Source organism: Silurus aristotelis (assembly GCF_946808225.1).
Source record: "Silurus aristotelis genome assembly, chromosome: 13".
Lineage (NCBI taxonomy): Eukaryota > Metazoa > Chordata > Actinopteri > Siluriformes > Siluridae > Silurus > Silurus aristotelis.
This window is the reverse complement of record NC_139586.1, coordinates 22,760,561-22,787,228: the sequence shown is the minus strand read 5'-3', so window position 1 is coordinate 22,787,228 and position 26,668 is coordinate 22,760,561. Positions and strand designations below refer to the sequence as shown.

Below are 26,668 nucleotides of genomic sequence, written 5' to 3'. Positions count from 1 at the left end.
CGGAAAACTCGTAGATTAATGCACTTGTAGGGCAAGGTACCACTGTAGTTGTGAAAGAAAGGGGGAAGACAGTGAACAATGACTTTCTTGGTCGGCTACTGTTTAGATACAAGCTGTTGTAACGCGTTGAGTCTGGGTGAAGGGAGAGCTCACTAACTCCAGTTGCAACAGAAATCATATAAGCACAGACAGTTTCCAAAACTCGTGCTTTTTTTTTTTCTTGGCAACAGCGTTATGGGTTAGTCAAAGAAACTTAGAAATGAGCATCAGAAAATAAAAAGGACATAATCCTCGGTCTCCACACACGCAGTAATACCGGAAGAATGCAGTGGCATGCTATTCCCAAAATACCGCTATGCTCTTAATAGAAGCGCAACATATTGCATTTACTGTCTTTTGTTAAAGCCTGTGTAAAGTTCATTAGTTTCAGTGTAGACACCTGCGGCTTATAGACAGGTGCGGCTTATTTATGTTAAAAAAAAAATAATATTTGTCAAATTCAGTGGGTGCGGCTTATATATGGGTGCGCTTTATAGTCTGGAAATTATGGTAAACATGTACAAGGTTTTCTTTATGTTTTACAGTGGAACCCGGTTAGCTCGATGTCCTAGGGGGTCGCCAAAAAGCATCGCGATAACCGATGATCGAGATAAACGAAAATCAAAATGGCGGCAGTCTATTAACGTGCTTGAAATGTCTTTATGTACATGTGCGTTAATAAATGAGAATGTACATGCAAGTGTTTTTAAAGGGTTTTTTTTTTTACACAACAGCGTTGCCGCGATTTGTTTGATGAAGGCATGTTATAAAAATACATACAGTACATGTTTATCTGTCAGGAATCCACCTGCCACGCCCCCTTCGGCCCCCTTCGGCGTGGCAGGTGTTTTCTCGGCCGCTTTCTCTGAAGCTCCCGGCTTCAATCGCGCACATCTGGTGCTCGTTTATCATCATCACCAGCTCCTATTTAAACTTCCACACTCTCACTGTCCGTTATTGTTGGTATAAGTTGGTTCACGGCGGTTGTTGTTATCGCGCATGCGTATCCCGGTACGTGTCTTCCCACCGGCACTCTCTCAACGGCTGCTCTTTTCTTCCCAAAGCGCACCGCGGATTCCCCCCCGATCCTTCCGGTGTTAAGTCTATGCTTTTGCTGCTCATCCCACGTTCTCCCGTGTGCTGTTCAGCACCGCGCTTCTACTTCCGCCTCCAGTTCATCGCATAACATTTAACAACAAAAGGCATATGTGCACTAACTAACAGCAGAGATTCTCCAGTATACAATACAACACCTGTAGCAGCTGGAAGGTTTGATTTTTCCGCCACTTTCACAAGTTCTTCTGCGGCTGCATCGAGATAACCGACGTTAAATGGCAAATTTTTCCCCCCTTGTGCTCGAGATATCAGGGTTCGGCGACATAAAAAAAGTCGACACAACCGATAAAAGATGCTTAGAAAACTTCAAAAACGTCGACTTAATAGGGTTGTCGAGTTAACCGAGGGCGAGATAAGTGGGTTCCACTGTAGTTTGAAATGATTCCCAACGTTCTGGAAACTTTGTCGATTTTTTTGGCCTGAATCATCTTCTTGCCCCTTATTGTTTTCTCCCCATTTCTCCATTTTTTTTTTATTTTGCAGCATCTTCTGTGTTTGGTTTCTACCAGTGCTCGATTTGAGGGGGGGGCTGGGGGAATCTGGGACCCCCATGACAAGTAAAAAATAGACTTAGTGGTCCCCAAGATTATTTTAATAAAAAATATATAAATTACACAACAACTGGGGACCCCCCAATAAGACTTGACTCAATTCGAGCACTGGTTTCCACCACATTAAAAAAAGTTTGCCTAATTTCGACTTTGTAATTTCTCGCAATTCCGACTTTATTTCTCGCAATTCCGACTTTATTTCTCATAAACATTTAGCATTTTGGTGCATTCACTGGTAACCATGTTGTCTGCCTGTAGTTTGAAGCTGTTGGTGTATTAACGAGGCTCCTCTGAGTTCTTCTCCAGGGATCGGAGGCTTTGTTCCAAAATCGGAATTCCAAACTTGTTTTTTTCCAGAAATAATTTAAATCGATGCATTTTTGTATTTCCAAATACGATCCAGCCCTCATCTAGATAGAGTGTGTGTGTGTGTGTGTGTGTGTGTGTGTGTGTGTGTGTGTGTGTGTGTGTGTGTGTGTGTGTGTGTGTGTGTGTGTGTGTGGTGATAAATATTACAGAATGATTCCCCTGTGCCTGTGCTTTTTGATAGTCGTTTTAACATTACCTCTTACTATCACTTTTATGTTTACTTTTACTTGTTCCTGCACCAACAAACACGCAAAGAACCATTTAGAAATATCTATAACAGAAAAAGTGAGATAACCAAACTGTTATTTTATTTTATTTTTTACTGAAATGACAGAAAATGGTGTATATTTTCTTCGCTCAAAAAAACCCCCAATATAACTTCTAATGACAATATAAATTTTATAATATACATGATTCCATTCCATTAGGATTCGTTCACTCATTTTAAGCATTTTAAATGTACAAAAGAGACTGACCACACACACACACACACACACACACACACACACACACACACACACACACACACACACACACACACACACACACACACACCCCTGTCGGACTGGTCTTTAGGAAAACATTGTAGTAGTTTCTCTCTGATGGTTAATGGACTTGTGTTTTCATTTTGAATTCCGTTTCTTTTCTTTAAAAACGAATCATTGTTTAAGCGCTTTTTGTTCGTGTGTGTGTGTGTGTGTGTGTGTGTGTGTGGAGGGGGGGGGGATTGGTTTGCTTTAGTTGCTTTAGTTTAGTCAGACACGTTCTTAAAATCATGTTGTTGTTTTTATTATTATTTGTTTAGTAGTATAGTTTGTGTTTGTAAACAGAAGTGGCAGCTTGGTGGTGCTGGGATTAGAACTCTAAACCTTTTGATCAGAAGTCCAACATCTTAACCACAGAACCCCACCTTAAACATAAAACCAGAAACGCACTGCATCTCATCATCTAGGATCTCGTCCATGTTGAAAACGTTCAGGTGCGAGTTATTAACTGTTCACTGTTCTGTAAAAAAAATTCAAACATCAAATCTATTATCACTTTACAAAGCAGAAGATCGGAAAACTCGGAGCATATACGCGAGGCCGTGTCTGTTCGCTTCAGAATCCGGACTTAACAGAACTAACAGACATGATTTAGTGTATGTTCTATTTAAGTACTGTGTGTGTGTGTGTTACCACTGTACAGCTGTCATCTGCATGTGTTCTGTTACACGCAGTAGCTAAATTGGTGCATAAAGAAAATTATGTTTAATATATTGCTGATAATTGGATGAAGCGGCAACTGAGCAGCTACGAGTGGGGGGATGACGATTTACTGCATATACACTCATTTGTCTTATCAATTATGTGAAAGCAACTTAAGAAGATGCAACATTCTTTCACTTTCACTCTCATCCACATACATAGCTCACATATGCATATGATTAGCTAATGTTTGTAGAAGGAAGGAGAATGTGCCTCTCCCTCTCAGAGAGCATGCTCAGCTACATTTAAGGCATTTGGCAGACGCCCGTATCCAGAGCGAACTTACATTTATACAACTGAGCAGCTATGAGGTTAAAGGCCATGCTCCAAACTTGTTCCTGGATCTAAAGTCCAATGTCTTAACTAGGAAGCTACCACCTCACTTTCTTGGGCTTCAACATGTTCATTGTGATTCTTTAAAATCTGGACTACCCTGTTGGAGGGATTTGCTCACGTGCAATCAACTGATGAATCAGTCACTTAAAAAAGCATTTTTGTCTATGGTGCAGTTTCTATCATCATACTGACGGCAACACTGTGTTTGAACATGAATCGAAGAATGAAATGGGGTCCATATTAAATGCATTGTACACTGATCAGGCTTAACATTATGGCATTATAACATTAACTCTGATTATCGCTGTTAGTGGGTGGGATTTATTAGGCAGCAAGTTAACATTTTGTCCTAAAAGCTGATGTGTTAGAAGCAGGAAAAATAGGCAAGCGTAAGGATTTGAGTGAGTGTGACAGGAAACAAATTGTGTGCTAGACGACTGGGTCAGAGCATCTCCAAAACTGCAGCTCTTATGGGATGTTCCCAGTCTGCAGTGGTCAGTATCTGGTAAAACAGTGGTGAACCGGCATCAGGGTCATGGCTCATTGATGCATGTAGGGAGCGAAGGCTGGTCCATGTGGTCCGATCCAACAGACGCGCTTCTGTAGCTCAAATTACTGAAGAAGTTAATGCTGTTGATGCTCAACGGGTCGGGTCTGTTTTAACAGTAAAAGGGGGACCAACACAATATTAGGCAGGCGGTCATAATGTTATGCCTGATTCTTGTAAGCTGAACTATAGGGCGTTGAATTATTGATTTTGTTTATGGGCCGAAATGTAGTTACCTGCTATTAATGGGAAATGTTATTGCACAAGTACTCTGCTATCCACACATTAGAGTTTCTGAATCACACATTCTCAAAAACAGGTTGACCGTATGCGAGTGTCCATATGTGTGTGAAGAAGAGAAATTGTATGTAAGTGTGTGTGTGCGCGTGTGTGCTTGTAAACCGATGATTAATCTTCTGTAACAACCAGCTGTGACTCATTCAAATGCATGTGGTTATTCTAATGTGTTATGTTTTAATAGGAACACCTGACACACTGTGTAATCGTTGATGTTTTCTGTACGGGGATGTTCGGAGACTCCCTCTATAAATGTTAAACACAGCACTTCATACCAGTCGATTTTGCTTCACACTTCGTACTGCTTGTTGTTGTGGTTATTATTAGTAGAGCTTAGTTTATACTCAGGCTACGCCTACGCTAAGCCGATCATTTTGAAAATGGCGTTTTCGTCTAAAAAAGCTCCGCACCCACGCTATCGTTTTCAATCTTTTTCCAAAAGTTGCTCATCCACAAAAAATGCTCACATCCCTTTACTGCGCAAAACTTAAAACGATTCGACCTGCGCCATTTTCGCGCGTAACATGACTAAGATTGCGGCGTCTTTTTCGAAAGCCTCCATTTTCAGTCCGTTTTCGAATGTATCCGCTTTGGTGAGCAAGTTCTGTTTTCTTCCACTAAAAACCGCATCTAAGTGTGGATGGAAGGCCAGAACGTAGAGAAAAATGAGTTTTCAAACTCATAAAAGTATGTGATGGTTTGTTTAGATGAGGTCACAGACATCAAAGGCACTATAGCAATTTTTTTATTTGCCTATTCGTTCGTTTATTTTGACACTAATCCATCAGCAAACTTAAACTCCACCCTGCACAAGACATTGCATATTGAAATGTTTGTCATGTGTTTGGTGATTCATGGTCTGATTTCTGCTTCATTATTATTTACATAGGAGGACATTATCACTCATCTGTTACTTTTTCACAAGAAGGAAAATTTTTTGTTTAAAACTGTTTTTTTTCTCCCTCAGGGCCACCATTGAGGAAGTGGAAGGAGATGTGTGTGAGCTGGAGTCTAAATTAGATAAGGTGAGTTTAGGATATCCTACAACAGCAGCACATTTATTATACAAAAGGCATCACTGTTGAATAGGCTCGGGTGGGCGGAGCTCTGTGTGCTGTTTTGCTTTGTCCATTTTTATTGACAATAGAACATAGAAAACATATTGTTTGTTTAAACTGATGAAATGTACCATTTTAAGGGAATATAAAGTTTGATGGTTGCAACACGTGTTGAAAAATTTGGGACGGGGCAACAAACGTGCATATACAGGTTTCAGAGCAACAATTAAATTTGAGCAAAAGCGATTGCATACTGCTTCTATTACAATAGCATGACTTTGTAGTAGAAGAGTCTGAGTGCTGAAGTGGCCTGCCTGCAGTTTAGACCTTTCACCATTTGAAAACATTTGGCACGCCATGAAACGAAAAATACAACAAAGGTCACCCAGAACTGTTGAGCAGCTAAACTCTTGTATCAGGCACACATGGAACAATATTCCTCTTGCAAAACTTCGGTCTCCTCAGTTCCCAGATATATACGGACAGAAGACATAATGCTACACAATGGTAAACATGGACCTGTCCCAACTTTTTTGAGACTTGTTGCAGCCATCAAATTCAAAATAACCTTTTAAACAGCAGATCATTGCATTCTGTTTTAATTACTTTTTGCCCAGTGTTCCATCTTTATAAGAATTAGGGTTGTAGCTCGTATGATCATACACACGAATAAAAAGTGTGCAGGTCTTCATCAGTTCTCAGCAGTGGTGAAATCAGTCGTTCCTTTGTATTTATGAGTGGATAAAAACTTAACTTGTCAGTCACCCAGCAAGCCACCAATCAGGGTCGAGCATGTGCTGTTTTGAACCTGTTTTGATTGGCATTTAGTGGTATCCACTTATTACCAACAAACATTCAGCATCAGTTCACCAGCAAGCATTATTTACACAATTTCTTTTAAATAGCTCAAAAATAGGTTTTGGGCTCATGATAATTTGAATAGATATCAATTAGTGTTTGACTATCAAACACTAATTAATATCATTCTATTAATAAATTGGTGTGTTAAGAGTAACATTAAAGTCCTTTCCCATAAACTGAGTTGATTAAACAAAGAGTCTTGTGACTGTATAAAAACATTCTAGTAATTATATAGTCAAATTTTACCTTGTGTATCTATTTTTACTCAAGTTAATGGTTTGTGCACTTCATCCATCACTGGTTCTCAGTAGCAACAAGCATCGTCGCTGAAAACTAGCATGAAGTGCTGTGGGTTGTGCACAAACAGGTGTTACTGATGTGGAGCACTGGGATCTGGCCACTTCCTTTACCTACCATTAGAACTCCACTGTACATTGTGTAATAAAGCATGTATAACCACACCCATGTTCCTCTACTGGCTCACATACTGCAGCAGGCTTGGCGCTTGGGGTCCACCAGTCACATTTTTAAAATATGACTTATTTCTCGAGTCTGCTTGCACTTATTTTTTTAATCTGACATTTCAGTTTGCTTCAGTTATATTCGAATAAAAGCTGTCGGAGTAAAAATGCTCTTCTCCATAGCTCCAGCCATGTTGACCCCTCCCTTGTCTTTGTATTTTGTAATGAAATAACGAATTATCGATAAATAAAAGGTTTTGAGAGGAAGTGGAGAGAGCATTTCAGCAAGAGATCAAGCAAAGCAGAAGCGAAAGTCGTCGAGTGAGCGCTGAGCTGTTCAGAGCAGCTTATTGTTTAAAAGGTTCGAATGACTCACATTCTCACTTCCCCCTTCATGCCAAGGAAGGATATTCTTTCAGATCTCAAAGAACAGGAAGATGAGGAGGAGGGACACGTTTCTGAAATTAGCCTTTCCATAAACCCTCCTCCATACACCCGGGAACAGTGACAACTGGGATAAGAACCTGTGTAGACTGCCACCAAAATAAATAAATAAATAAATAGTTTTTAAATTAATATAATGCCTTGAATAATTCAACAGCACAATAGTTGAAGTGCACAAAGAGCCAGTGCTAAATAAATGATTGAAAATTATATAAATAACTTGTTAAAAACGTTTTGTTTCCCATCCAGCATTTTTGTAGGTCCAGTTCAGATTTGGTCACAAAGAAAAACTAATTTGGAATATCCTGCATGTTTGAATCACATTACGCAGGGAGGCAATGGACAGCCAAAACACTTTCTTACAGCAATCAAACCAACGATACAGCTTGAACAGAAGTGATTTCAGATTTGCAAAAAAGAGAGCAGTCATGCTCGCAATGGTCTCAAGAGGAAGTCTCCCATTCAAGGAGTATTGAAAAGCAGAAAATGAGACATAACAAAACAAGTTGCATTATATTCTGTTAAAATGAATGGCATTCAGCTGCCTTTATCCAGAGCAACTTAAAATGATGGCATCCAACTGAGCAGTTCAGGATTATGGAACTTTTTTAAGGGCACAACAGTGGTAGTTTGATGGTCCTGGGAATCTCACAACCTTCTGATTAGAAGTTCAAGATCCAATGGTTTAACCACTATAGAATAGCCTTTGTCACATATACGTTACAGCACAGTGAAATTCTTTCTTCGTATATATTCAAGCTTGCTCAGAAGCTGCATCAGGGGTCCGGGTCAGCCATAAAAAGGGTTAAGGGCCTTGCTGAAGGGCCCAAGAGTGGCAGCGTGGCATTACCAGGGCTTAAACCCCCGACCTTCCGATCAGTAACCCAACACCTTAACCGCTGAGCTACCACTCCCCTTTAAGTAAGAAGAGGAAGGATCTAATAGTGAGCGTGTTATTATTGAGTCTGTGTAACGAGACAGTGCCAGGATGAAGCTGCAGACGAAAAAAAAAAGACCAGACGCTTTAAAAGCTGTGTACTGATTCAATTTCCTCTCTCAGGAAATCTTTAAACAGACTTATATCAGACACTGATATATGCTTAATCAGAAATCTTACATTTGGCCAGATATTTAGGCCAATGTCCGATTATATGATGATGATCTAACAATAGATCACTGTGATCATTCATCAACCAGCTCATGCAAAAATCCTTCGTCATTTTCGCAGTCTTTGGAGCTCTCTCTTGTGGTTGCTGTATTCCTATTAAACTTCTCAGTGACCACTTTGTCTTCAGCTTAATCGTCTTTCTGGACAGTGGCACTAAAGCGTGTCATATTCATTCGTCATTTAGCAACTTCTGTAGAAGGGCTAAGTCGCCTGTACTTCCTCCAGAGACTCAGGTCCTTTAACACCTGTAGAACCATGCTGCAGATGTTCTACCACTTGGTGGTAGCCAGTGTCGTCATCTACGCTGTAGTGTGCTGGGGTAGCAGGGTGAAGACCGCTGATGCCAACAGACTCAACAAGCTTATCAGGAAAGCAGGCTCTGTGAGAGCTGGAGCCTCTGGTTGAGGTGTCTGAGAGGAGAATGATGAGGAAACTTCCCAGTATCCATGACAGTACAGCACACCCCCTGCATACAATTGTGGAGTCAAGACACCACCGAAGTCAAGAACGCCACAGGAGATCTTTACTACGAGGGGCTATCAAACCATATAACTCCTCCACCTTCAGTAGAGGGAGCAAAGCTGACACAATAAACACTGACAGTATCATTGTGTTTTCGGCTTTCGACTTTGATCACCGAAACAACACGGCCGAAACGGTTTGTTGTGATGACGCAAACAGAAACCGCTGCCTGCACGTGCATGTCTGAAGCAACATGTCTGCGGCGTGGATGTATTTCAGTCTGAGAATATCTGAGAAAGACCCACGGATAGCGATGTGCAAAACATGTAATGCCGAAATTTCGTCTGCAAAAACTTTCTCCACGTCGGGTTTAATTTATCACCTGAAATCCAAACATCCCGATCGCTATACTGAATATGAGAGAAACGCGGCACAGAAAAGCAAAACCCCTCCGAGCATTTTTTGTTTGTTTTTCAGGTGGTGAAGCTGTGCATTGGGATGATCGACGCTGGAAAAGCGTACGTCACAGCCAACAAGCAGTTTGTCAGTGGCATCCGGGAATTAGCACAGCAGTCAGCTGAAGACGAGGTCATAGAGGTGAGGAGCATTCATTCAAAAAAGTTTAAAACCATTGATTTTTACTCCAAAAACAGACAACAGTTTTGTTTATTAAAGAACGACACATTTTATCTTTCCATGTTTACTTTTAATTCTCAGCAAAACAAGTTTTTGTTCTCACTTACAGTGTAGCGGCTATAAACAGTCTTTCACTTACTAGGATCTCTGTGGAAGATAATAAGACAGAAAGTATGCGTGTTACTTGGAATCAGAAAGTGTAAACTCCCGAAGATGTTGGGAAACCTTAAATGTACAACCTTACTTTTAACTGTTACAAAGCACTAATGCTAGGATTTTTTTATCTGTTTATATGGAGCATCTGGCCTACACTATAGACAATGCATAAAAACAAGCTGAGTTGCTAAACATATTCTGACACAATCCAGAATTCAGTACAATGCTGTCGTGTGTTATAAAGAACAGAGATCAGCTCTAATCTTTTTTCCTCCACAGTCGAGTCTGACAAAGTTTGCTGAGAGCCTACAGGAGATGACCAACTACCACACAGTAAGAGAACCAGAGCAAGATTGAGTGTGTGTGTGTGTGTGTGTGTGTGTGTGTGTGTGTGTGTGTGTGTGTGTGTGTGAGGGGGAGGGAGGGGGAGAGAGAGAGAGAGAGGGACAGACTTTACATTTCTACCTCTGTCCTGGTGTGATTTTATTGATTGATTGATTGATTTATTAGATTGATTTATTTTAACCTCTGAGTTACAGAAGTGATGATAAGCCTAAGAATCAGAGAGGAGAAACCGTGTGCTGCTGGTGAAGTGTGTGATTAGCGTGCATGCAGTGAAATGAGTCAGGCTTTAGACATGCAGTAAAAACAGCTGAGTCCAGTTAGAGTTCTCAATGCATGAAACCAAGAACCTGATGTCAAGAGCACAAGCATTGCGGTTACATACACGCAGGGCTCTAAAATGCGACGGTTTTAGTTACTTTTGCAGCCGAAAATTACAGTGCGAGACTGTGAAATGTTATTTGTGAACGGTGCAAATGACCAGATAGAACTCAACCCCAGCAAAACAGAACTGCTGGTCATCCCAGGTGATTCATCTCCAGGTCAAGATCTCCAAATAACACTTCATGACTCTCTGCTCTCCCCTTTAGCCACTGCTTGTAACCTTGGGGTAACTATGGACAATGAACTGTCCTTCTTCCCACATGTCGCTAATGTTGCTTGTTCTTGTGGATTTCTTCTCTATAACATCCGAAAGATTCGACCATTTCTGTCCAAACAGGCTGCCCAGGTGCTTGTTCAGTCTCTTGTCATTTCAAGACTTGATTACTGCAACTCTCTGCTGGCAGGTCTTCCCCTGAACGCTATTCGTCCACTGCAAATGATCCAAAACGCAGCTGCACGACTTGTGTTCAATCAGTCCAAGTTTTCCCACACCACCCCACTGCTGCGCTCCCTTCACTGGCTTCCAGTAGCTGCACGTATCAGATTCAAAACACTGATGCTTGACTAAAAGGCCAAAAATGAGGTCCAACAAATGAGCTCCTGTAGCTGAAATTATTAAGTTAATGCTCAATGGGTCGGGACTGTTTTGACAGCAAAGGGGAGACCAACACAATATTGGGCAGGTGGCCACAAAGTTACACCTGTGTGTGTGTGTGTGTGTGTGTGTGTGTGTGTGTGTGTGTGTGTGTGTGTGTGTGTGTGTGTGTGTGTGTGTGTGTGTGCGCGCATCCTAATAATCCTAAAACAATTTAGGCAGCCACTAACAGGCAAACAAATAATCCTTGCAAATTTACAAACATTTAAAAATCTACTTGAACATTGCACATTAAATTAAATGTGATCATCAACCAATTTGGACTGGTAAAACTGTGAACATCAACCCTACATATGACAACAGATATGCAAAAATGGTACTTTGCTGAAGACATCAGGGGTAAGCTTGCTGAGAGCACAGGGTTTACATTGCCGGAGACACAGGCCTCTCCAAAACGGCGTGTAAAATAGTTCATTTAGTAGAAGACGGCAAGGATCTCATCTAGTCGACCAACAGATACTACAAGCCTACAATAAGGGTAAGTACAACTGTTGTTATTTATTTAATTGTCTAGTTTGTAGCTCTAAGAGCATGTATTATACAGGTCGCTTGCAAATGCATAATTTTTATTTTAAATTAGGGGGTAGAAGATCAATTAGTTAAAAGTTTGTGCTCCAAAGTAAATCACAAGTAATTGGTGGTGTTCAGGAAAATGGTATATTTATTATAGCCGGTTTGTTTAAACTATCAATGTCACCAAGATGATAATCGTTATAATCGCCCTTGATTTTTGTTGTGCCTTTTAACAAAGGTCACAGAAATGTTCAATGTGTTATAGTAAGAGTATAACACTTTTTGCGTGGGTATTCCATGGCACCCCTGACTGGATAGAAACATACCTTGCATTTGGTGCAGATGATGTATCTGTAAATATAAGCTTTTTAGAAAGAGCATGTTTAATTCACTTTAGTCCACATTAATTAGTGTTTTTGTTTATAATTTTTTTATATTTTGTATTATTTATTTTTTGTGTTAAAAACACGTAACTTTACTTCTGTTTGCAATATAAAAAAAAAGAAATGAATTCTATAAATATCTGGTAAAAATGTTGTTTTTTTTGTACTTTTAAGCTTAATTTGCAGGATCATAATGAAAAATGTGTGTTTTCGTTGCCTAGGTAAGTGTTGGTGTTTCTCAGCCTGCAGTAAAAAAATAAATGGGGAAAAAAACAATTGAAGCCAATGGTATCCAAAGCGTAAAGATCTCCTTCATCTAGTTTGAGAAGACACATTTCAGCCAAGTCAAGCCAAGATTTGGATCTGCTTGCAGAACAGCTTGCTGTGTTTGCACTCCTTCTAGTGTGGAGGGCACAAGATGGATTTCACACATCCACAGAGCATTCGGTACAGTTCTTGTATCTGATAAAAAATAAAATAAAAAATCAATTGAGAACTGGCTTAAGAAGGTCCAAAGAAGGTATGTTTCATAATAAAGTATATTCTTCTTTACAAAAAAAAATAAATAATAATGTTGTTAGATAAAGAAGATAATGTAAAAAAAAAAAAAGAAAAAAAAGAAACGAATACTCTGTGCTTGTTATTTCCTGGTCATCCTTCAAGAGCTGCATACATTTAGTCGTGTCCTTCCATAGTATGACCTCATTCATCCCCAGGGAGTAGAAGACAGTTACAGTTTTGAGGAAATGCATGAAAGACCTAAGCATGGTGGTATGCTTTCCCAGTTTTGTTTTTGCTTATCATTAAGGGCAGGAAATGAATGAGGTCACATTTCAGGTTTGTTAAGATTACAGTAGTGAGATACAAGACTAGTAATAAGATAAAGAACCGTAACTGCAATGCGTGCGGATTTTTCTTATTTTACAAAGTGTTATTTTTATATGAAACAAATATGATGCATTGTATTTCTAATCTAGTCTAAGAAACGCAGTTGGCCGGTGGCCATATTAGCCTTCAGATGATTTGTTACAAAATATTTTACCATGGCACATGGTCAGAAAATAGACTCCTACTAGACGATGGCAGTGCGCAAGTTAAGGTTATCAGAAAAAAATGCAAATTGTTACTATTATATTCAAAATAGATGTTATTAGGTGTTGTTAACTGCGTTCTTTCATTGGGTTCGATTTTCCGATAGACAAAGTTCAAGTCTGAGAACACTTGTATGACATTTCAAGATGTTTTACAGCAGCTTTCGGCAAACATCATCCATCAGTGTAATCTAGTACAAAAGGTAATGTGCATGTTGACCATTTTTAATTAAAAAGAAAAACTACAGTTTTTGCTGTTTTTCCAGAACATGCTGCATCTTGTCATGATGATGCCGATCGCGCCTTCATCTTCTGCACTGTGCGGGATTCCGGGTGCCCGCCGCATCAGAAACCCCACCAGAAGCAGTCTGCACATCTCGACCAAAGAAGATCTATTGAGAATCAGCACAGTGGGGGTTTCTCTGGAAAGTGTTGATCTCGGCAGATGTGTAGCGAACTGAACGTATACAAGCGAACAGTCAAAGCCTGGTCAACTGAAATATGTGTCTGTTGTACATTGTGTGAAACATTCCGTCTGTTCAGCAGTAAAGAAGTCTAATTAAAGTTCGTAAATATTTTAGGACTACACTGCAAAGTCGGAAAGGTTGCGGTTTTCAAAGCAGAACCGATTAACATGGCTGCTGCGTTTTATTTATTTATTTATTTAAAATATCACTCTTTCGTTCGCCATGACTCTCAGTATGTTCCTGAATTCTGTCACAATTGATTAGCTGAGTTTTCTTGTGTATGTTTAAATTGAGACCATCTATAAAATTAAATTGTGCTTATAAATGTTTTGTCCTGTGATCATTTCTTTTGTTTTGTTTATGAATTTAACAAAATTGTATGCACAGAGCTTTGACACACACATTGAATTTGTAAGGACATTTCTTTTTTTTTTTACACAGAAAAAAAAAAAAAGTATTGTAAGGACAGTGTCCCAGTCCTCACTGCAGAACCAAATGTCCAGGGTTAACTCCTAATCCACATATCATTGTACACCAAACAATTTACTTAACCAGCCTGAAAAAGACCGTTGTCACCACTTCCTGGACATTTGACTCTGGATTGGAAGGTCATAGGTTTAAATCCCAGCACCACCAAGCTGCTACTGCTGGGCTCTTGAGCAAGGCCCTTAATCTTCACCTGCTCAGTTGTAAGTCGCTCTGGATAAGGGCGTCTGCTAAATGCCATAAATGTAAATTTGACTTCAATCAAGTCTGACTCCAATCTGTGGACTTTTTGTTGTGCAGTAAGAGATACTGGTTCCAGGGTTAAGCCTGTTTGGTTGTTTATTGTAAACAAAAACCCATCTTGACCCATCTTGACTGACCCATCTCTCTCTGTTTACAGATTTTATTTGACCAGGCCCAGCGCTCAATCAAATCACAGCTTCAGATGTTTGTTAAAGAGTAAGAATTGAAACTCTGCACTCACCATTGATGATTAAATTGAATAAATATTATTGATCACTAATGTATTTCCATTCGTTTGTATGTTTTTTAAGGGACCTGCGCAGGTTTAAGGAGTCGAAGAAGCAGTTTGATAAAGTGAGCGAGGAGAACGAGGCGGCACTGATCAAGAACTCGCAGGCACCCAGAAATAAACCCCACGAGGTGGATGAAGCCAATGGCATCCTGAGTGCTACACGCAAGTGCTTCCGCCATATTGTCTTGGATTACGTCCTCCAGGTAAAACGCCACCCTGCCGCATGCCAGGATTCAGATGAGCAGTTTATTAGAGTTGTTAGTGTCTCTCTCTCTTTCTCTTTCTCTTTCTCTTCTCTCTCTCTCTCTCTCTCTCTCTCTCTCTCTCTCTCTCTCTCTCTCTCTCTCTCTCTCTCTCTCTATATATATATATATAAAATATACATACAGTGAGGAAAATAAGTATTTGAACACCCTGCTATTCTGCAAGTTCTCCCACTTAGAAATCATGAAGGGGTCTGAAATTGTCATCGTAGGTGCATGTCCACTGTGAGAGACATAATCTAAAAAAAAAATCCAGAAATCACAATGTATGATTTTTTAACTATTTATTTGTATGATACAGCTGCAAATAAGTATTTGAACACCTGAGAAAGTCAATGTTAATATTTGGTACAGAAGCCTTTGTTTGCAATTACAGAGGTCAAACGTTTTCTGTAGTTTTTCACCAGGTTTGCACACACTGCAGGAGGGATTTTGGCCCACTCCTCCACACAGATTTTCTCTTGATCAGTCAGGTTTCTGGCCTGTCGCTGAGAAACACGGAGTTTGAGCTCCCTCCAAAGATTCTCTATTGGGTTTAGGTCTGGAGACTGGCTAGGCCATGCCAGAACCTTGATATGCTTCTTACAGAGCCACTCCTTGGTTATCCTGGCTGTGTGCTTCGGGTCATTGTCATGTTGGAAGACCCAGCCTCGACCCATCTTCAATGCTTTAACTGAGGGAAGGAGGTTGTTCCCCAAAATCTCGCAATACATGGCCCTGGTCATACTCTCCTTAATACAGTGCAGTCGCGCTGTCCCATGTGCAGAAAAACACCCCCAAAGCATGATGCTACCACCCCCATGCTTCACAGTAGGGATGGTGTTCTTGGGATGGTAGTCATCATTCTTCTTCCTCCAAACACGTTTAGTGGAATTTTTACCCAAAAGTTCTACTTTGGTCTCATCTGACCACATGATTTTCTCCCATGACTCCTCTGGATCATCCAAATGGTCATTGGCAAACTTAAGACGTGCCTGGACATGTGCTGGTTTAAGCAGGGGAACCTTCCGTGCCATGCATGAGTTCAAACCATGACATCTTAGTGTATTACCAACAGTAACCTTGGAAACGGTGGTCCCAGCTCTTTTCAGGTCATTGACCAGCTCCTCCTGTGTAGTTTTGGGCTGATTTCTCACCTTCCTTAGGATCATTGAGACCCCACGAGGTGATATCTTGCATGGAGCCCCAGTCTGAGGGAGATTGAGAGTCATGTTTAGCTTCTTCCATTTTCTAATAATTGCTCCAAAAGTGGACCTTTTTTCACCAAGCTGCTTGGCAATTTCCCCCGTAGCCCTTTCCAGCCTTGTGGAGGTGTACAATTTTGTCTCTAGTGTCTTTGGACAGCTCTTTGATCTTGGCCATGTTAGTAGTTGGATTCTTACTGATTGTATGGGGTGGACAGGTGTCTTTATGCAGCTAACAACCTCAAACAGGTGCATCTAATTTAGGATAATAAATGTAGTGGAGGTGGACATTTTAAAGGCAGACTAACAGGTCTTTGAGGGTCAGAATTCTAGCTGAAAGACAGGTGTTCAAATACTTATTTGCAGCTGTATCATACAAATAAATAGTTTAAAAATCATATATTGGAATTACTGGATTTTTTTTTTAGATTATGTCTCTCACAGTGGACATGCACCTGCGATGACAATTTCAGACCCCTCCATGATTTCTAAGTGGGAGAACTTGCAAAATAGCAGGGTGTTCAAATACTTATTTTCCTCACTGTATACACACATTCAATCTTTGTTATATTGCAGCCATTTGCTAAAATCATTTAAGTTCATTTTTCTTCCTCATGAATGTACACATAGCACCCCATATTGACAGAAAAACACAGAATTGTTGACATTGTTGCAGATTTAAAAAAAAAAAGAAAAACTTAAATATCACATGGTCCTAAGTATTCAGACCCTTTGCTCAGTATTAAGTAGAAGCCCCCTATTGATCTAATACAGCCATGAGTCTTTTTGGGAAAGATGCAACAACCTTTTTTTTACACCTGGATTTGGGGATCCTCTGCCATTCCTCCTTGCAGGTCCTCTCCAGTTCTGTCAGGTTCGATGGTAAACATTGGTGGACAGCCATTTTTAGGTCTCTCCAGAGATGCTCAATTGGGTTTAAGTCAGGGCTCTGGCTGGGCCATTCAAGAACAGTCACGGAGTTGTTGTAAAGCCACTCTTTCTTTATTTTAGGGTCATTGTCTTGTTAGAAGGTAAACCTTCGGCCCGGTCTGAGGTCCAGAGCACTCTGGAGAAGGTTTTCGTCCAGGATAACCCTGTACTTGGCTGCATTCATCTTTCCCTCGATTGCAACCAGTCGTCCTGTCCCTGCAGCTGAAAAACACCCCCACGGCATGATGCTGCCACCACCATGCTTCACTGTTGGGACTGTATTGGACAGATGATGAGCAGTGCCTGGTTTTCTCCACACATACCGCTTAGAATTAAGGCCAAAAAGTTTTATCTTGGTCTCATCAGACCAGAGAATCGTATTTCTCACCATCTTGGAGTCCTTCGGGTGTTTTTTAGTGTCTTGCACTGAGGAGAGGCTTTCGTCGGGCCACTCTGCCATAAAGCCCCGACTGGTGAAGGGCTGCAGTGACAATAGAGCGTTTGCTTCTGCAAAAACACCTGCAAAGCTTCTTCTAGTAAGCTGGAGCTTTGCAGGTGTTTTTGCAGAAGCAAAAGCTCTATTGTTCGCATTGAAGTTTATTATTTATACTTTGCAAGCGGGATTTAATATATTTATATGTATAAAATTTCTTTTTTAAATCCCACTCTCATAAATTACTTAAAATCGTGTCTTGAAGCACTGGAATGTATAAAAACTGACCACCCAACAATTGTGAATATTTTAATCAAATTATCATCTCTTGGATCAAAATTTTTGTATAATTTTTTCCTGCTCGGTACGTGGACACACAGGAACCTCTGGTAGCAGACAAAACCCCCAAAAAATAATTATCTACAGACCCAGTGAAATGCTTTATACCTTTCACAGATCTGAGATCAACATTAAATGCATTCACCAAAAATAAATGCCAGTCAGAATGGGATCAGTGCCTAAACAAAGAATTGCATGAACAAAATTTTGATGTTTGGTGGAAAAGCATAAGGTACATCGGTTGGAATCTCGCGCCCCCGACTTATCGCGGAATTGCATTTGCAAGATAACTCATTTGTTTGGCTGATTTTCCCGGGTTCTCTCAGATAACACCATAAACCAAAAAACTTTATAGGGAATTGTTTTGATTGAGTTTCATGTTGAAATAATGAACTTTATTAATTAAAATATAATTTATAATATAATTAATTAAGTAAAATGATAATACAGTACAGAAAGTAAAGAATGCAGCAATATGTATCTGTTACTCAGCCCCTTTTTTTCGTCATGGGACACGTCAACCCGTAAGCAAGCAGAGAAACTACTGCTGTATACTGTAGAGTACATGTCCTCCCAAAAAAAATGTACTGTATTTCTACTAATTTACACTAAATTTAACTCTCTAAATTCTGGAAAATTTTCTGTGTGTGTTTAAAGGGTGTGGGAGGAGGATTTACAGCTAAAACAATAAAAAAAAAATGCAAAATAAAAAAAAAAAATTTAGGTGGGGGGGCTCCGTTTATGGCGGTTTTTCCGTTATCGCGGGCGGTTTTGGAACGGAACCGTAATTCGCCATGGTAAACAGTGATCCATTGTAAATATGGACCCTTTATATTTAGAATTAAAGTCATGGAACAATTGAGAGGCAAATTAGATATAATTCTCACTTTCACCCTTCATCCCTCATCCGCCTCTCTCTATCTATTTATCTTTAAAACACACACGCGCACACACACACACGCACAAAAGAAAGAAAAAAGACACCATAACCATGAGGGGGCTTAGAAATCAATCTTGTTTGGACTGTTGAATAAATTTCAAGCTAAAACCTTTATAGTTTATTGAAGGAGTCCCTGTAAGCACTTTCAGTTTCTATCTGTTTTCTCTGTAAAATGACAGGGTTTTTGTTGTTGTTGTTTTATTTTTAATTTATTTTGTGCGCATGTTTGTACGTCATATTGAGGATGTAACAGTCACATATTTTCTCTCTTTATAGATTAATCTTCTGCAGTCCAAGAGACAATCAGAAATCCTTAAATCGGCAAGTATATTTACTCTTTAATAACGAATATAAGATTAAGAAAGTACCTTTATGCAAACGCATGCATGTGTTTGTGTTTTTTATAACGTCTATTTTTTATTATTTAGATGTTGTCCTTCATGTACGCCCACCTGACCTTCTTTCACCAAGGTTACGACCTGTTCAGTGAACTTCACCCTATAATGAGGCACCTCGGGGGGCAGGTACGGTGGAGCTTCTTCTCTCTGTCTTCAAATCCGCTTCATTTAAACATATTTAAGATACAGAGCTGAAAAATACTGTGTGAATGGGGACGTATTTTAATTGCTTTAGGCAGGTTGTTGGATTCCTCCAGTAGGATCTGAACTCCCTGAACATTTCAATATGTTTCACATATGACCATAGTGTGATTTTGGACAAATGTACTCTAATTGGCTGTTTCCCAAAACAATCAAAAAAAATCTTTTATGTGAGTAATATTGTTGAAAATTATAATTACATTTTTGTCAAGTCTCTTTAAACTTTTTCTGTACGAAAAAGATTACAACTCTATTTCTTGGTGTTTTTGTTTTTAATGGTATATTGGTTTGTACTGGGTATTGGCTAACAACTAACGTAATTTTCGGGACTATTAAGCGCACCCAAATATAAGCCGCACCCACTGAATTTGACAAAGATTTTTATTTTGAACATAAATAAGCCGCACCTGTCTATAAGCCGCAGGTGTCTACACTGAAACTAATAAACTTTACACAGGCTTTAACAAAAGACACTGTCTGTTACACGGCTTGTATCTAAACAGTAGCCTACCAAGAAAGTCATTGTTTACTGTCTTCCTCCTTCCTTTCACAACTATTTCTCTTTAGAGAGTTTTTTTTTTGGCATCATTGTGCGTTTACAAATCACCATCGGTGAAGTTTTTCTCCTGATGCCGTGCAGCTCAGAACACAGGTGAAGTGCGGTTTTTCATGCCCGGTTGTTTTCAGCGTGACGAATGATTCGCATTTCCTGTTGACAGTCCGAGTGAGCGGCAGGTCAAACGTCAGAGGAGCCTCATCCATATTTATGATGTGGTGCGGCCCAATTTAGTGGGAGCGCATCTGATTTAATATAAAGAGTTTCATTGGTTCACCTGAACCCATTTTGGTAATTTCATTAATGTTATGGGGCTCAGTTTTTTGGCTTGAAGTTTGTGAAACTGGAAAAAACCCAGGAAAAATCCATAAATTAGCCGCTTCGTTGTTTAAGCCGCGGGGTTCAAAGCGTGGGAAAAAAGTAGCGGCTTATAGTCAGGAAAATACGGTACCTCTTTCACTAGGTTTGGCACATAAAAATGTCCAATTACTATCCGGTTTGGTGCCGCTAATTTGGCCGTAGGTGTATGTGTGTATACCGGCATCCCATCCAGGATCCCAGGATTCCCCTGGTGTTTGTGGTATAGACACTTTTACGTCATCGTGTCGCATGCAGTAGCACGTGAAAAGAAATGGATTCTTGTTTAGATGCGGAAAGTTTTTTAAAAAGTTTAAAAGCCTTTTCACACCTGAAAATGGGGAACTTCAGAAAACAGTTTAACCACCGGATGATGTCACGTTGCACATGACCTCACAAACCTACTGGTCTTTTTTTTTTTACTGCCACAAGTATCTCCATTAACTCCTAACTATAACAAGGGGCATTAATATCAGTGCCATTGGGTACATTTCCAGATTCTACTAAACTGATTAAAGAGACTATGAACTTGTGTTAAGTAAAAGCCCTGAAATAAATCTGTCTATAAGACTAGATAAGTTTTTTTATGTCTGTGTGATTTGTTGTGTATAAGCCGTGGTTTGAAGTCATTTAACAGCTTTGTGAGTATAAAGAATGGATTTGTGGCTTAATATTATTTTTTGCTTCAACTCTATGATCGTGCACAATAACCTGCCACTGGAAAGAGGAAGTAAAGGCTAAAGGAATGACTGGTTCTTCCCAGTCTGGGTATTCCCAGACTGAGTGTGTGTGTGTGAGGGAGAGCGAGAAAGAGTTTAATGTTAGTGTATGCTGTAGTAGAGTCCCAAGTGTGGAGAAGTTAACATCACATCTGGGGTTTGAGGCCATCAGAAGTGTGTTTGATCAGAGTTGAGCTGTGAGTAAGTGAGTACATTATGAAGCTGAAGAATGTACAGGGGTTGTGTAGACTGCCATGGAGAAGCTGTCCACAGGTAAGTGTGTGTGTGTGTGTGTGTGTGTGTGTGTGTATACACATTACACACCATTTTTTAGCTAATCGTATTTTTGTGGTTTCCTTTCACTGATTGATGTACTAAGTTTTTTACTTTATTATTATTATACTGTGGTTTTTTTTGGCCCATGATGCGCTCCTTTTTTTTGTTTACCCAGCAAGAGTTCTTTATGTTCTAAAGGAGGCATCTCGCTCATGGATTCTCCTGCCTAAGTTGAGCTCTCACCTTGCAGGAAAATAATAGTTTTTTATAGAATAGTATTTTCTATTATAGAAAATAAATTGGGCTCAAGTGGTGGCTTCTTTATACACTGGGACATAGTCTTACCCAAGCAGGCTCTTCTTTATGCTCATGCTGAGGACTGTCCCCTGTGTCCAAGAATGTCCTTGTATTGAAAGAGGGTCTAAGCTGTGTGCCTGAGATTGGGCCATCTTTATGCCCATGCTGAGACTTTGCCTTACCCAAGCAGGAGTTTCTTTTTTTCTAAAGGGAAGAATCTTGATCATTTATGCTCGCACCTAAATTAAGACCTCGCCAAAGCAAGAGAAAAGATTTTAACCGTTTCTATAAGTGGCATGAGAGATAAATTTCTCATATTAATCTAATTTATATAAAGCAGAAAAATGGTCTTAACACAATTTCACTCAGACACTAAAGAAGTTTCCAAGGAAATGTTTGTTGATTATTTTCTCTCTATCTCTCTTTCTTTCTCTCTCTCTCTCTCTCTCTCTCTCTCTCTCTCTCTCTCTCTCTCTCTCTCTCTCTCGCTCTCGCTCTCTCTCTCTGATTTACTCACACACTTTAATATATTGTGTGTTTTAGTTGGAGCAGTTGATGAACGATGCAGCGAAGAATAAGAGGGACATGGAAACAAAACACTCCACTATTCAGCAAAAGGTAAACGTTCACCCGTCCTCTTATTTCTCACTGCCTCTTTCTCTCACTCGAAAACTTTCTTCCCATCTGTCCAGTGCAACAACCATCACAAAAACCAGGAAAACAATAATAAAAACATTATGGGAGTGTGTAGATGTAGGTGCACTATATTCTATATTCTATATACTGTATATATTATAGTATATATTATATACTAATATTTTTTTATCTGTTCTTTTCTGGTATTGGTGGGTTGTTCAGTTAAAGTAGAGATCATGCATATAGTTTTATTCCTTCCCTTTTCTCTGGAAGTAGGATCTTTTTTTTTTCATTTTGACGGCAAATGTCAGAAGTCCAGGTATTTTCTTCAATGTGAAACCAAGCAAAATCCTTCAACATTCTGTGGAAGTTTAAAACCGCAACATAACTGGGGAAGTTGTAGCTCAGTGGGTAAGATTAGTGGACTTCTAATCAAAAGGTCATGAGTTCAAATTACACCACCACTAAGCTGCCACTGCTAGGCTCTTGAGCAAGGCTCTTAACCCTCAACTGCTTAGTTGTATGAAAAAGATCACGTTAAGTCACTCTGAATAGGAGCACCTGCCAAATTTTCTCTCTCTCTCACTCTCTCTCTCTCTCTCTCTCACTCTCTCTCTCTCTCTCTCTCTCTCTCTCTCTCTCTCTCTCTCTCTCTCTCTCTCTCCTATATATATACAGTGAGGAAAATAAGTATTTGAACACCCTGCTATTTTGCAAGTTCTCCCACTTAAAAATCATGGAGGGGTCTGAAATTGTCATCGTAGGTGCATGTCCACTGTGAGAGACATAATCTAAAAAAAAAATCCAGAAATCACAATGTATGATTTTTTTAAATAATTTATTTGTATGATACAGCTGCAAATAAGTATTTGAACACCTGAGAAAGTCAATGTTAATATTTGGTACAGTCGCCTTTGTTTGCAATTACAGAGGTCAAACGTTTCCTGTAGTTTTTCACCAGGTTTGCACACACTGCAGGAGGGATTTTGGCCCACTCCTCCACACAGATCTTCTCTAGATCAGTCAGGTTTCTGGCCTGTCGCTGAGAAACACGGAGTTTGAGCTCCCTCCAAAGATTCTCTATTGGGTGTAGGTCTGGAGACTGGCTAGGCCACGCCAGAACCTTGATATGCTTCTTACAGAGCCACTCCTTGGTTATCCTGGCTGTGTGCTTCGGGTCATTGTCATGTTGGAAGACCCAGCCTCGACCCATCTTCAATGCTCTAACTGAGGGAAGAAGGTTGTTCCCAAAAATCTCGCAATACATGGCCCCGGTCATCCTCTCCTTAATACAGTGCAGTCGCCCTGTCCCATGTGCAGAAAAACACCCCCAAAGCATGATGCTACCACCCCCATGCTTCACAGTAGGGATGGTGTTCTTGGGATGGTACTCATCAATCTTCTTCCTCCAAACACGTTTAGTGGAATTATGACCCAAAAGTTCTATTTTGGTCTCATCTGACCACATGACTTTCTCCCATGAGTCCTCTGGATCATCCAAATTGTCATTGGCAAACTTAAGACGTGCCTGGACATGTGCTGGTTTAAGCAGGGAAACCTTCCGTGCCATGCATGATTTCAAACCATGACGTCTTAGTGTATTACCAACAGTAACCTTGGAAACGGTGGTCCCAGCTCTTTTCAGGTCATTGACCAGCTCCTCCCGTGTAGTTCTGGGCTGATTTCTCACCTTCCTTAGGATCATTGAGACCCCACGAGGTGAGATCTTGCATGGAGCCCCAGTCCGAGGGAGATTGACAAGTCATGTTTAGCTACTTCCATTTTCTAATGATTGCTCCAACAGTGGACCTTTTTTCACCAAGCTGCTTGGCAATTTCCCCGTAGCCCTTTCCAGCCTTGTGGAGGTGTACAATTTTGTCTCTAGTGTCTTTGGACAGCTCTTTGGTCTTGGCCATGTTAGTAGTTGGATTCTTACTGATTGTATGGGGTGGACAGGTGTCTTTATGCAGCTAACGACCTCAAACAGGTGCATCTAATTTAGGATAATAAATGTAGTGGAGGTGGACATTTTAAAGGCAGACTAACAGGTCTTTGAGGGTCAGAATTCTAGCCAAAAGACAGGTGTTCAAATACTTATTTGCAGCTGTATCATACAAATAAATAGTTTAAATATCATATATTGTGATTTCTGGATTTTTTTTTTTAGATTATGTCTCTCACAGTGGACATGCACCTACGATGAGAATTTCAGACCCCTCCATGATTTCTATGTGGGAGAACTTGCAAAATAGCAGGGTGTTCAAATACTTATTTTCCTCACTGTATATATATATACAGTGAGGAAAATAAGTATTTGAACACCCTGCTATTTTGCAAGTTCTCCCACATAGAAATCATGGAGGGGTCTGAAATTCTCATCGTAGGTGCATGTCCACTGTGAGAGACATAATCTAAAAAAAAAAATCCAGAAATCACAATATATGATATTTAAACTATTTATTTGTATGATACAGCTGCAAATAAGTATATATATATATATATATATGGTGTGTAACGCTACACAATATTACGTTACCTCAATGTTTAAGTCAAGAAATGAAAAATAAAAAAAATTGCATGTTAATTTAATTACCACAGTTTGTTTGTTTTTTATGTTTCTGATCATCAGCATTTACACAGTTTAAATTTGTAAAACAATTGTAAAATGCCTGCTTTGTTAAAGTAATATGTAAAATAATATTTTGTAATATTTTATAAAAATGTAATAACTCAAATTAATATACTTTTTTTTATTATATTGAATAAATTGAGTAATCAATTAAATCGAATTTGAATTGAATATTAAATAAATACAATTAAATGGGGGAAAATAATTATTGAATAGTTTGCATTTGTTAGACCCTATTTGGGAAATGCAGATGTGTATGTAAGTGCATGTTTTACATTGTCAGGATTTTCTCCTTTTAAGAGAAATTCTTGAAGCTGGACTTAAAACGCTAAAGGATCAAGAGCGCTAGCATTAGCCGCTAACCAGGAAGTGGCTTCAACTTTTCTTTTCACTTCAAGTTGTATCCTGCATGCAACTGTTTGTGACAAATAAAAAAAATATTGAATTTAGAATCAATAGCACTAAAGAATAATAAAAAAAACCCTAAAGAATCAATGGTGCTAGCTTTAGCCGCTAACCAGGAAGTGAACCATTGATTCTTTAGCGTTTTAAAGGATGCACAAAACAAATCTTATATCCGGTACCGAGCGAGTAGCCACAGTGACACTGTGCTAATTGTTTTTTATTTATTTTTTGTTTTTTTTTTTATACCCCTGGAATTGTTGTGTAGGTTTTCAAGTGTAAAAATAATGAAAATGCACTCAAAGTGCGAGACAGAGACTAAACAGACTTGCAATCTGCCACTTTATATGTTCCTGAGAAAACTCTGATTTTAACGTTTATGTTCTGCATGTAAAAAGGATTGCGTTTGGTACTTGGGCTGTAATGATTTCTTGAGTAACTCCAGTAATTCAAATACAAAATTTCATTAAGGCCAATTAATTTGCCTAAATGCTCCGTTTAGTCTATTTAACTAAACACGGAGCACCATGATTCCCACTGACATTATTACATTATATATTTATATACAGTGTGTTCGAAAAGTGTAGAGGATGTAGTAAAGCACGTTTTTAAAGCTGCCAATAAATACACGGATTTTGTGTGTGGAAAATATCAGGCAGTTTTTCCAGGGACAAGGAAAATCACATCACGATATAATCACGTATAATAGAGTTTTATTAAACGAAAAGTTTCCCATAACCTGCGCTACATGACCACTGCGTTTATATTATATATATATATATCTCACACACACACACACACACACACACACACACACACACACACACACACACACACACACACATCCCCCGCTTTACCGCAGTTATATATGTGTAGTTATGAATATTTTAAATGTTCATGTTGATTATGGCCTGGAGAAAAATCTGTTTTTGTGCCTAGCTGTTCTGGTGGACGGAGCTCTGTAGCGCCGACCAGAAGGCAACAGTTCGAGGAGTGAGTGGCCTGGGTGTGTGGGGGGATTTTCTTAGGCCTTTCTCCACTCTGGATAAGTGAAGATCTTGGAGGTCGGGCAGTGGATCACTTTTAATCCTCTCAGCAGTCCTGACCATCCGCTGTAGCCTTTTGATGTCTGATTTGGGCGCTGAACCAAACCAGATGGTTATAGATGTATTCTTTTTTTTAATCGATTGTTATAGCAGCTATAAAGAGTTGTTCCGTCATTGGAGAGTGTTAGATAGGAGGATAGATTGAGGTGTAAGGTGATCTGTGATGAGTGTGTTCTGCAGGCATGGCCATGTTTTATTCAGTTGCAGCAGTAACAGTGCAGTTCCTCCATACACCGTTGTAGGGAGTGTTGATGTCTCCATTGGCCTCTTGGCACAGCTAATAAAATTCCATGCTGCTCCGGAATGAGCTTTTCCTTTCGCCTGTTTCGTTGAAACGATCACGCTAATGGAAAAAATCCTGTTGTGAGGACCAGATGTCACCTAAATCAGAAGTGTGT

At 39.6% G+C, this 26,668-nt stretch overlaps 1 protein-coding gene across 4 annotated transcripts in view; it reads left to right on the top strand.

The window, feature by feature from the left end:
- Nucleotides 1–26,668, top strand: part of LOC310735889 (arf-GAP with coiled-coil, ANK repeat and PH domain-containing protein 2-like) — a 51,570-nt gene that overhangs the window by 4,536 nt on the left and 20,366 nt on the right. For 2 of the 4 annotated variants that reach the window (XM_083559151.1, XM_083559150.1), the window contains exons 2-9: nucleotides 5,470–5,527; nucleotides 9,434–9,553; nucleotides 10,028–10,081; nucleotides 14,470–14,528; nucleotides 14,624–14,807; nucleotides 18,970–19,014; nucleotides 19,122–19,217; nucleotides 22,041–22,115. In XM_083559151.1, coding sequence (XP_083415277.1) covers nucleotides 5,470–5,527; nucleotides 9,434–9,553; nucleotides 10,028–10,081; nucleotides 14,470–14,528; nucleotides 14,624–14,807; nucleotides 18,970–19,014; nucleotides 19,122–19,217; nucleotides 22,041–22,115 — 691 coding nt within the window. Of the gene's footprint in view, nucleotides 1–5,469; nucleotides 5,528–9,433; nucleotides 9,554–10,027; nucleotides 10,082–10,158; nucleotides 12,546–13,382; nucleotides 13,527–14,469; nucleotides 14,529–14,623; nucleotides 14,808–18,969; nucleotides 19,015–19,121; nucleotides 19,218–22,040; nucleotides 22,116–26,668 lie in introns of those variants that run through there. The other 2 variants (XM_083559152.1, XM_083559153.1) reach the window with 2 other exon arrangements.